This window comes from Neoarius graeffei, chromosome 22 (assembly GCF_027579695.1).
Source record: "Neoarius graeffei isolate fNeoGra1 chromosome 22, fNeoGra1.pri, whole genome shotgun sequence".
Taxonomy (NCBI): Eukaryota; Metazoa; Chordata; class Actinopteri; order Siluriformes; family Ariidae; genus Neoarius; species Neoarius graeffei.
In genome coordinates, this window is record NC_083590.1 from 50265215 (window position 1) to 50277667 (window position 12453).

At 42.0% G+C, this 12453-nt stretch overlaps 1 protein-coding gene across 2 annotated transcripts in view; it reads right to left on the bottom strand.

Moving 5' to 3' along the window:
• The window catches only part of setdb1a (SET domain bifurcated histone lysine methyltransferase 1a), an 89408-nt gene that overhangs the window by 52864 nt on the left and 24091 nt on the right, over nt 1–12453 (bottom strand). For both annotated transcript variants that reach the window (XM_060904925.1, XM_060904924.1), the window contains exons 7-9: nt 8750–8954; nt 8569–8642; nt 8252–8442 (exon numbers count right to left, since the gene is read on the bottom strand). In XM_060904925.1, coding sequence (XP_060760908.1) covers nt 8252–8442; nt 8569–8642; nt 8750–8954 — 470 coding nt within the window. The remainder of the gene's footprint in view (nt 1–8251; nt 8443–8568; nt 8643–8749; nt 8955–12453) is intronic.

A 12453-nucleotide genomic window follows, 5' to 3' on the forward strand; every position in this document is an offset into this window, starting at 1 on the left:
TGAACTTGACACAACGGTAAGTATTTTTCCGTGTCATGTATAGTGGTGCTTGAAAGTTTGTGAACCCTTTAGAATTGTCTATATTTCTGCATAAATATGACCTAAAACATCATCAGATTTTCACACAAGTCCTAAAAGTAGAGAAAGAGAACCCAGTTAAACAAATGGGACAAAAAATATTATACTTGGTCATTTATCTATTGAGGAAAATGATCCAATATTACATATCTGTGAGTGGCAAAAGTATGTGAACCTTTGCTTTCAGTATCTGATGTGACCCCCTTGTGCAGCAATAACTGCAACTAAACGTTTGCGGTAACCGTTGATCAGTCCTGCACACCGGCTTGGAGGAATTTTAGCCCATTCCTCTGTACAGAACAGCTTCAACTCTGGGATGTTGGTGGGTTTCCTCATATGAACTGCTCGCTTCAGGTCCTTCCACAACATTTCGATTGGATTAAGATCAGAACTTTGACTTGGCCGTTCCAAAACGTTAACTTTATTCTTCTTTAACCATTCTTTGGTAGAACGACTTGTGTGCTTAGGGTCGTTGTCTTGCTGCATGACCCACCTTCTCTTGAGATTCAGTTCATGGACAGATGTCCTGACATTTTCCTTTAGAATTCGCTGGTATAATTCAGAATTCATTGTTCCATCAATGATAGCAAGCTGTCCTGGCCCAGATGCAGCAAAACAGGCCCAAACCATGATACTACCACCACCATGTTTCACAGATGGGATAAAGTTTTTATACTGGAATGCAGCATTTTCCTTTCTCCAAATATAACGCTTTTCATTTAAACCAAAAAGTTCTGTTTTGGTCTCATCCATCCACAAAACATTTTTCCAATAGCCTTCTGGCTTGTCCACATGATCTTCAGCAAACTGCAGACGAGCAGCAATGTTCTTTTTGGAGAGCAGTGGCTTTCTCCTTGCAACCCTGCCATGCACACCACTGTTGCTCAGTGTTCTCTTGATGGTGGACTCATGAACATTAACATTAGCCAATGTGAGAGAGGCCTTCAGTTGCTTAGAAGTTACCCTGGGGTCCTTTGCGACCTCGCCAACTATTACACGCCTTGCTCTTGGAGTGATCTTTGTTGGTCGACCACTCCTGGGGAGGGTAACAATGGTCTTGAATTTCCTCCATTTGTACACAATCTGTCTGACTGTGGATTGGTGGAGTCTTTAGAGATGGTTTTGTAACCTTTTCCAGCCTGATGAACATCAACAAGGCTTTTTCTGAGGTCCTCAGAAATCTCCTTTGTTTGTGCCATGATACACTTCCACAAACGTGTTGAGAAGATCAGACTTTGCTAGATCCCTCTTCTTTAAATAAAACAGGGTGCCCACTCACACCTGATTGTCATCCCATTGATTGAAAACACCTGACTCTAATTTCGCCTTCAAATTAACTGCTAATCCTAGAGGTTCATATACTTTTGCCACTCACAGATATGTAATATTGGATCATTTTCCTCAATAAATAAATGACCAAGTATAATATTTTTGTCTCATTTGTTTAACTGGGTTCTCTTTGTCTACTTTTAAGACTTGTGTGAAAATCTGATGTTGTTTCAGGTCATATTTATGCAGAAATATAGAACATTCTAAATGGTTCACAAACTTTCAAGCACCAATGTAATTCTCCCCATTGTATTTACATAGTGTGACTTAAAGCAGGTGTTCGAGTGCTGCATGGGGAAAACGGGGGAAACCCAGAGTGGAGCGCAGATACACAGGTCAGGACATGGAAGTTCCGGGCTGGATCGTGACATGTTGGGCTTTCAGGGGCTTCTCGGAATTGTTCTTTTTTCTGTGGCAGAATGACTGAACAACATACATCTTTAATAGAAGAAACCCAAGAATCTGGTGCACAAGTTTTAATTTGTTCAGCACAAGGTCAAAAATTTACACACAAAACACCTAATACAGTTTGGTTAAATGTCTCTTAGTAAGTTTCACTCTGACCAGATGCTTTTGTTAGCAATCAACAAGCTTCTGACAGAATTCTAGTTGAATACATTTGACCACTCTTGTTGGCAGAAGTGGTCGAGTTCAATTAAATTTGTTTCTTGGCACAGACCTGACTTTTAAGCATACTTCACAGATTTTCCATTGGGTTTAGGTCAGGACTTGTTTGAAGCTTAATATTAGCCTGCTTTATCCTCCAGAACCAGCTTTGATGTGTGTTTGGGGTCACTGTCCCAATTGTTTCTGGTGGTTTGAGGTTATGCTGAAGAATTCTGAGGTAGTCCTCCTCCATCCACTTTGTGCAATGCATCAATTAGGTTAATATGGGATGGCCTTGGGCTGAGGTGCCCTTGAGTGAGGCACCTAACTCCCAACTGCTCCCCGGGCGCGGTTAGCATGGCTGCCCACTGCTCTGGGTATGTGTGTGCGCGCGCATGTGTGTGTTCACTGCTTCAGATGGGTTAAATGCAGAGAGGAATTTCACAAGTGTGTGATGAATAAAGTTGTGCTTTCTTTCTTTAATTCCACTGGCAGCAAAACAGTCATAGTGCATGATGCTACCAACACCATGCTTAACAGTTGGTACAGTGTTCCTCTGTATCTCTGGTCATTGTGGCCAAACAACTCAGGCTCTGTCTCATCTGACCATAAAAATTTCCTCCAGAAGGCTTTTTCTTTGAGCATGTGTCAGCTGCAAACTTGAAGGTGTTAATTTTGGAGCAGGGACATCTTTCTTGGATGGCAGCCTCTCAGTCCATGGTGATGTAAAACTCGCTTGACTGTAGACAGTGTTCCAGCAGCTTCCAGTTCATGGCAGGCCTGTGCCTTGGTGCTTCCTGGGTTGTTCCTGACCATCCAAACCAATTCGGTTGGCATCTTCTTCCAGCAAAGTGGCTTGGCAAAGTGGCTACACCTCCCAATAACTTGTACATACATACTTTTTGAACTGAGGATCCTGGAACCTACAGCTGTTTATAAACGGCTTCAAGAGACATTTCTGGTGTGTGTAAATCTATGATCCTCTTTCTCAGATCTGCATTGAGCTCCTTGGACTTTCCCAATGTACTGTGTGTTGGTCAATCCAATGGGTGCTATTAAAAAAGCCCTTTTTACGTTGTAGACAGCGAAGCTACCAGCTATCGTCAATCATGATCACAAACAGGAAGTTAAGAGTCAGTTCAAAGAAATCATTAAAAGCTCAATATTGCCACGACATTCATGTCTGTGTATGCAGACTTCTGATCAGAACTGTATTGGCTCATACCGTTTTATTCCACCAACGCTAGCTCATAGCAAACGGAGATTATGGTCATGTGATATAGGACATGTTGAGCACAGAATAACCTAAAATACAATAAGAATGCATGTTTCATAGTTACACTGTGTTCAGATTTTGCTGCTACATGTATGGCAAAATTTCTGTAGTAGATTGAAAAGCAATCACAGAAGGAAGAAAATTTTGACAATGTGCCAAGTTGACAAGCAAAACCTTTAAAGCATTGCTCTTACATCCTTTGATCTTATCAGTTAAAAAAATGAATAAAATTATGAGAGTAATACTCTCCATCACAGTGACAAAAATGTATCTTAAATAAAGTATATGTAAGATGGTTTCAGTTAAACATTAATGAGTATTAAAATTAATTTAAGATTTTATAACCATTTGCATCGTGACATTTTAATTCTTGATTGGTTACTTTATGAAGTAAGGGCCACATTTTTATTTATTATTAAAATATATTTATACGGCGGCACGGTGGTGTAGTGGTTAGCGCTGTCGCCTCACAGCAAGAAGGTCCTGGGTTTGAGCCCCGTGGCCGGCGAGGGCCTTTCTGTGCGGAGTCTGCATGTTCTCCCCGTGTCTGCGTGGGTTTCCTCCGGGTGCTCCGGTTTCCCCCACAGTCCAAAGACATGCAGGTTAGGTTAACTGGTGACTCTAAATTGACCGTAGGTGTGAATGGTTGTCTGTGTCTATGTGTCAGCCCTGTGATGACCTGGCGACTTGTCCAGGGTGTACCCTGCCTTTCGCCCATAGTCAGCTGGGATAGGCTCCAGCTTGCCTGCGACCCTGTAGAAGGATAAAGCGGCTAGAGATAATGAGATGAGATGAGATATATTTATACAGGGTATAAACATTTATAGGATGTTTTTCAGTGTTTGTTGTCATTTACCTGTTTACATTAAAGCAGTATTGAAATGAAAGACAGCCAGACTAATGACCAGATATGCTGTACAGTATAGTCTACATTTCTTCATATGTCCAACTGCAAATAAAAATAAACCTAAAAAACGATAATACGTCAGTTATATTTCCTACAAATACTTCACAGGATTGCTCACAACTTTCCTGAAACCTTTACAACAAACCAAATGTTCACAGAATCACTCCACAGACAGTTACCCATATACAGACACACAGTTCTGTAAGTGTCTGTAAAAGTACTCTTCTCACAATACATTTACACTACATCCAATCTACACTTTTCACTGCACTATTTACCAGTTACACTTTTTAAAAGCCTGACAACTTTTGTTCTTACATATTGACAACCGATGATCGACTTTCTGGTCATATCAGCAGATCTGTGGCCGTATGTCTTGGACACTCGGGTGAAGAGAGGAGCAGAGTGGTCAACTGATCACCACCTGGTGATGAATTGGATCAGATGGCAGGGGAGGCTGCCAGACAGACCTGGCAAACCCAAAGCGTGTAGCGAGGGTGAACTGGGAACATCTGGCAGAGTCCTCTGTTCAGGAGGTCTTCAATTTCCACCTCCAGAAGAGCTTTTTGTGCATCCCAGGGGAGGTTGGGGACATCTCCATTAGTCCATTCATCTCAACATAGTCCATGGAATCTGAATGGACTATGTTCAAAGCCTCCATTGTAGAGGCGGCTGGTAGGAGCTGCAGCCAAAAGGTCGCTGGTGCCTGTCGTGGCAGCAACCTAATAACCCGCTGGTGGACACCGGCGGTGAAAGAAGCAGTCAAGTTGAAGAAAGAGGCCTTTCGGGCTTGGTTGGCCCAGGGGTCCCTTGAGACAGCAGACAGGTATCAGGAAGCTGCAGGGTTGCTGAAGCAAAAACACAGGTGTGGGAGGAGTTCGGGGAGGCCACAGAGAAGGACTTTTGGTTGGCCTCAAGGAAACTCTGGCAAACCGTTCAGTGACTCAGAAAAGGGAAAAAAGGCTTGCCTCTGGCTGTGTGCAGCTGGGGAAGAGAACTGCTTACCCGAACTGAGGATATTGTTAGGTGGTAGAAGGAGCATTTTGTGGAACTCCTGAACCCATCCTACATGTCCTCCATGGAGGAGGTGGAGTCTGAGGATTCGGGGGAAGCTTAACTCATATCTCTGGCAGAGGTCATTGAGGCAGTCAAGAAGCTCCTCAGTGGCAAGGCATCAGGGGTGGATGAGATTCGTCCTGAGGTGCTGAAGGCTCTGGACATTGTTGGGCTGTCTTGGTTGACACGCCTCTTCAATGTCACATGGAAGTCGGTACAGTGCCTGTGGAGTGGCAGACCAGGGTGGTGGTTCCTCTTTTCAAAAAGTGTGATCCAATTCTAGGGGTATCACACTGCTCAGCCTCCCTGGGAAAGTTTATTCCAGGGTGCTGGAAAGGAGGCTCTGACTGACTGTCAAACTTCAGATTCAGGAGGAGAAATGCGGATTCCGTCCTGGCCGTGGAACGGTGGACCAGCTCTTTACCCTGGCAGGGTTGTTGTGGGGTTCATAGGAATATGACCAGCCAGTCTCCATGTGTTTTGTAGATTTGGAAAAGGCTTACGGCTGTGTCCCCCAGGGGCTCTTGTGGGGGGCACTGCGTGAGTATGGGGTATCGGGGCATTTGCTATGAGCCCTCCGGTGCTTGTACAAACAAAGTGTGAGCTGTGTCTGAATTCTTGGCACAAAGTCAAACACATTCTTGGTGGGTGTTGGACTCCGCCAAGGCTGCCCCTTGTCGCCGATCCTGTTTATGATATTCATGGATGGGATCTCAAGGTGCAGCCGGGGTGAGGAGGGTGTCCGGTTTGGGAACCTCACCATTGCATCTCTGCTCTTTGCAGATGATGTGGTTCTGTTGGCTTCTTCAGAGCATGACCTTCAGCAAGCACTGGGATGGTTTGCAGCCGAGAGTGAAGCGGCTGGGATGAGAGTCAGCACCTCCAAGTCTGAGGCCATGGTTCTCTGCCGGAAAATGGTGGAGTGCTCCCTCTGGGTTGGGAGTGAGTTGCTGCCCCGAGTGAAGGAGTTCAAGTATCTCAGGGTCTTGTTCATGAGTGATGGTAAAATGGAGCATGAGATGGACAGGCAGATTGGGGTGGTGTCAGCAGTAATGCAGGCATTGTACTGGTCCATCGTGGTGAAGAGGGAGCTAAGCCAGAAGGCAAAGCTTTCAATTTATCAGTCAGTCAATCTATGTTCCAACCCTCACCTATGATCATGAGCTTTGAGTAGTAACTGAAAGGATAAGATTGAGGATACAAGCGGCTCGAATGAGCTTTCTCCGTAGAGTGGGTGGGCTCACCCTTAGAGCTAGGGTGAGGAGCTCAGACATCCGGAATGCTTCCCGGGTGCCTTCCTTTGGAGGTTTTCCGGGCATGTCCAAGAAAACCTTCCAGAACATGCTGGAGAGATGAAATGGCCTGGGAGCGCCTTGGGATCCCCCAGGAGGAACTGGAAAAAGTGTTGCTGGGGAGAGGGACGCCTGGAATACCCTGCTTTAGCCTACTGCCACCATGACCCGACTTTAGATAAGCAGAAGAAAATGGATGGATGGATGGTGAAAATTAAATTTTTGTTTATTTTGATAGTTTTTCAGACTTCTGAATTGAAAATATTAGAGAAACATGCAATTTGACAGTATGAATAGAAAGAGTATATGTAAATTATATATAGTGAATAATACATTTCATTTATGTTGAGGTAATAGTTTAGGCTCAAAGTAAAGAAAACACCAATGCAAAGTTTTAAACCATCACATTTGGGAGTTTTTATAATTTTTTTTATATGTAGCTTTTGACAAAATATATCAATTTATCAATAATCTACAAAAGAATATGCACTCAAGAAAAAATACAAGGTCACTGTATGTCAATATTAAATTCTTTTTATGATTTTTTTGAAAATAGTCCAGTCAGAAACAGAAAATGACCTTTTTGACCTCTAAAAGTAGGCCAAAGGTCAAATTTGACACTTGATTCTGGTAGAACGGGTGCATGTTTGGGGTAGTTTACTATAGCATATTATCAATATTTCATGGTGAAATGGCTATGTTCACCATTTTTGCAAACACGCAAAATACATTAAATTTAATTTTTCGAAAACCAATAAAGACTTCTTTATCAAAGAAGAACGTGCACTGGTCCACAGCAAATGACAACTTTTGGCACCACTGGTGTTTTTGAACATGGTGTGGTTTTAGCTATTTTAGGATACAAACTGTTTTCGACCATGGTCCAGAATGTGTCACTTTCTGCTTGACTGGCATCGAAGCATTTTGCGCAGAAAATGCACCATTTGTTTATCTAAAATCTAGGGGGAAATCCTTATACCTTTAGTAGATACTGTAATAAATTAAATGACATTTTCAGCAAAAACCACATAAAATATGCTCTATGACATTGAGTGGTCAAGGTCACTCATCTTGGGTCAGTGAGCTTCTGTTGTCCATGGCTACCAGTGGTTAAAATTTCATCTGAAACTGAACAACTTTTGGGAGAAAAATAAATAAATCAATAAATCACCAAAAACTATAGCCTTCATCTATGAAATAGATGAAGACTAAAAACTAGCAAGAGTTTGTGGGTTTTTTAAGGAAGTAAATGTCAGCTCCATGTCAGAAGTGCCAGAAGCTGGTAATTCTCAGCTGCATTGAATTTTACTTTCATCAACATGTTGTAGTAGTGTCAAACTGAAATAGAACCACTGTCCAATCACAATCCCAGTACTCAAAAAAAGTCTCTCACTGGTTCATTGTTTCATTTCCACTACAATGATGGTTGAACCCTTAATCATCAAGCACTTCACTGACATAAATTCCTTTTAAAACATGAATGTTTTTCACTAAAGGCCCAAGATAAACTGATATGAAGGCTTTGCTTTTCTGCATGGAATGTCGTCACAAACATAAACCCATCCCTATCTACGTACAGCATTTCACATTCCCTCTCCAGCACGAAATCTTCTCCATAAACATCTGAATAGTTGCAACAACAATATAGACTTTGTGATAACTATAAGCCTGGCCTAAGGTTCAGGTCAGGCTAGACCAGCCTCTCACCTTATAACAGACCTCGATCAAACTGCCATCCACCTGAGTGACAGTGCAGGGATCCATTTTGCCATTACGTTCCACCATGCTATCCTGCCCCACTCGCATCACCACAAAGACTGGGTTTGGATACGCCTTCAGATATTCCTCTAGTTCTGCACGCCACACCTCATCTTCTATGTCTTCAGACATATTCTTCACTATGGAAAGACAGACAGACAGACAGACAGACAGAGAGACAAGAGAACCAGTTTGTAATGAGAGAGACAGAGGGAGAGAATTAGTGGAAATACAGGCAAAAGGCATGTGCTGGTTAATTTCCTTACTTGGCTTACAGACGAGATGGAGGTCTGGGAGGGAGATGTAGGCTGGACGACCGTCATCAAAAAACACCAAGAACCTGAAACATCAGAGATCAGCATTTTTTGCTCATCATAACAGTTGAAGCCAAACAGATGAGAGACAATTAAAATATTTAAAGAGTGAATGAAGACTGAATATGGACACCTCATACGGTTCTTGCGGTCTGGCATCTCTACTACAACCGCAGCATGGAGCCAAGACTGGTTGTCTTCTTTGTAGCTGGCTACAACTCGACAGCCCACAAAGAGATCCTTCAGCATAGGAGGGCCAACACATGCCAGGTGATGAGCAGATAAAACACTCTTTCCTTTACCACCATCAAACAGGACCTTATACCTCGGAGTAAATTCTGAGAGAACACAAAATAAAAATTCATTGTGTCCACTACAAGAAGTAGAAAGGCACTCAGTAGAGCACATACCTCTGCCAAGCCACATATTCGGATTTGCATCAAAATCTAATCAATTGTTCCTTGGCCCACGGCTCACCTTTTCTCTGAATTTCATCAAAATCCATTCACGACTTTTTGAGTTACGCTGGGAACAGACAAATAAATGGAGGCGAAAACACAACCCCCTCCAACAAATTTGGTGGTGGTAATAATGTGAAACGCTCTCTCAATAATGGCTTCCTTCTGGTTTGTTGTACAACCCCGATTCCAAAAAAGTTGGAACAAAGTACAAATTGTAAATAAAAACTGAATGCAATGATGTGGAAGATTCAAAATTCCATATTTTATTCAGAATAGAACATAGATGACATATCAAATGTTTAAACTGAGAAAATGTATCATTTAAAGAGAAAAATTAGGTGATTTTAAATTTCATGACAACAACACATCTCAAAAAAGTTGGGACAAGGCCATGTTTACCACTGTGAGACATCCCCTTTTCTCTTTACAACAGTCTGTAAACGTCTGGGGACTGAGGAGACAAGTTGCTCAAGTTTAGGGATAGGAATGTTAACCCATTCTTGTCTAATGTAGGATTCTAGTTGCTCAACTGTCTTAGGTCTTTTTTGTCGTATCTTCCGTTTTATGATGCGCCAAATGTTTTCTATGGGTGAAAGATCTGAACTGCAGGCTGGCCAGTTCAGTACCCGGACCCTTCTTCTACGCAGCCATGATGCTGTAATTGATGCAGTATGTGGTTTGGCATTGTCATGTTGGAAAATGCATATATCCTAAACTATTCATGATACGGATTTGAAACTTGGTATACATGATAACAAGGTGATGTAGATGTGCCTTTTCATACTAAGAAATTTAAATTTTTCATGTTTCCATGGAAACAATTTCAGACTTAGTCTCTCAGGTTAGTCTTCGGGGTAGGTTTTGTTTCCGGAGCAGGACTTGAAAACTGTGAGTGGTATGGTCTTGAAAGTTGGTATATGTGTTGATTAAGTAATGTATATGTGCCTTTTGATAGTAAGAAATGTGGGAATTTTTAATTTTTAGCTCACCTAGACCAAAGGTCCGGTGTGCTTATGCCATGGGCTGCTGAGGTCAGTGTAAGGAGGTAGGGTTGGTTTCCTGCAGCAGAACTTGAAAAATGTGACAAATAATATCTTTAAACTTGGTATATATTTTGGTATATAGGGGTGGTTGATATAGATGACTCTGTCTTCTTGTTTAATTTAGTGGAGCAATTATTTTTCCTCAATGGATGATGTACTTTAGGTACTGCTTCATCTTTTTTCCTTTTGTGTTTTCTTAGTAGGTGGTTTCCCAGTGCAGTTTTGAGCAAAACAGAAACAATTTATTTTTTTTTAAGTCGACAAAACAATTGCGAATGGTCTGGATTTCCACTGAGTGATGTTACATGATTAAAGCTGAATCTTCTCTTCTCACAATAGCCATTCCAATTAAATGGATTGGAATTGGACGATATTGGATAATGGATGATATTGTGATATGTGGTGAAAGTAGAAAGGAGGTTGAGTTGGATTTGGAGAGATGGAGGTATGCATTGGAACGAAGAGGAATGAAGGTGAGCAGGAGCAAAACAGAATACATGTGCATCAATGAGAATGGGGATGAGATTGTAGTGAAGATGCAAGGAGCAGACGTAAAGAAAGTTGATGAATTCAAGTACCTGGTTCAACTGTGCAGGAAAACGGGGGCTGCGATAGTGAGGTGAGAAAGAGAGTGCAGGCAGGGTGGAGCAGTTGGAGAAGGATTTCGGGAGTCATTTGTGATCGGAAAGTCCCAGCAAACGTGAAAGGTAAGATGTATAAGAGAGTAGTGAGACCAGCTGTGATGTATGGATTGGAGACCGTACCCTTAACAAAGAGACAGGAGGCAAAGTTGGAGGTGGCGAAGTTGAGGATGTTAAGGTTTGCGATGGGAGTGACAAGGTTGGACAGGATAAGGAACGAGTATATCAAAGGGACAGCACATGTAGAGAGCTTAGGAATTAAGCTAAGAGAGGTGAGACTGAGATGGTATGGGCACATCCTGAGAAGAGATGCAGAGCATGTGGGAAGGAGAATGTTGAGGATGGAGCTGCCAGGCAAACGAAAACGAGGAAGGCCAAAGAGGAGATACATGGATGTGGTGAGAGAGGACATGAAAGTGGCAGGCGTGGTAGAGAAAGATGCGGAAGACAGGGAGCAATGGAGACGAAAGATCTGCTGTGGCGACCCCTAATTGGGAGCAGCCAAAAGAAGATGTAGACAAGCCAGAAGGCTATGGGAAAAATGTTTTGTGGATGGATGAGACCAAAATAGAACTTTTTGGTTTAAATGAGAAGCTTTATGTTTGGAGAAAGGAAAACGCTGCATTACAGCATAAGAACCTTATCCCATCTGTGAAACATGGTGGTGGTAGTATCATGGTTTGGGCCTGTTTTGCTGCATCTGGGCCAGGATGGCTTGCCATCATTGATGGAACAATGAATTCTGAATTATACCAGTGAATTCTAAAGGAAAATGTCAGGACATCTGTCCATGAACTGAATCTCAAGAGAAGGTGGGTCATGCAGCAAGACAACGACTCTAAGCACACAAGTCGTTCTACCAAAGAATGGTTAAAGAAGAATAAAGTTAATGTTTTGGAATGGCCAAGTCAAAGTCCTGACCTTAATCCAATCGAAATGTTGTGGAAGGACCTGAAGCGAGCAGTTCATGTGAGGAAACCCACCAACATCCCAGAGTCGAAGCTGTTCTGTACAGAGGAATGGGCTAAAATTCCTCCAAGCCGGTGTGCAGGACTGATTAACAGTTACCGGAAAGGTTTAGTTGTAGTTATTACTGCACAAGGGGGTCACACCAGATACTGAAAGCAAAGGTTCACATACTTTTGCCACTCACATATGTAATATTGGATCATTTTCCCCAATAAATAAATGACCAAGTGTAATATTCTTGTCTCATTTGTTTAACTGGGTTCTCTTTATCTACTTTTAGGACTTGTGTGAAAATCTGATAATGTTTTAGGTCATATTTATGCAGAAATATAGAAAATTCTAAAGGGTTCACAAACTTTCAGCTTGTGAACCCTTGCCCTCACTTTCATAAAATCTGATGCATTTTTGTTTGGGTGTTCCTTTTCACCAATAAAGACATCCTGTAAAATTTTTTGACCATATTCAAAAGTCTAATGGCGGCACCATGAGGTTCATTTTTTGCCAAAAAACGCTTATTTTATGTTTTCGCGCAAGGTTTGAATCACAATGTTGGACTCCATTTATTGATTTCTTGTGACCCAGAGATCATGTTAAGAACCTTTGCAAGGGATTGAGAAGCATTAATGTGATTCATAATACATTTATATTGTTTAAAAGTAGTTGAACAATGATTCAATGAACAGCTAAAACTCAAACTGTGCTTGATAATATATTTAGAATATG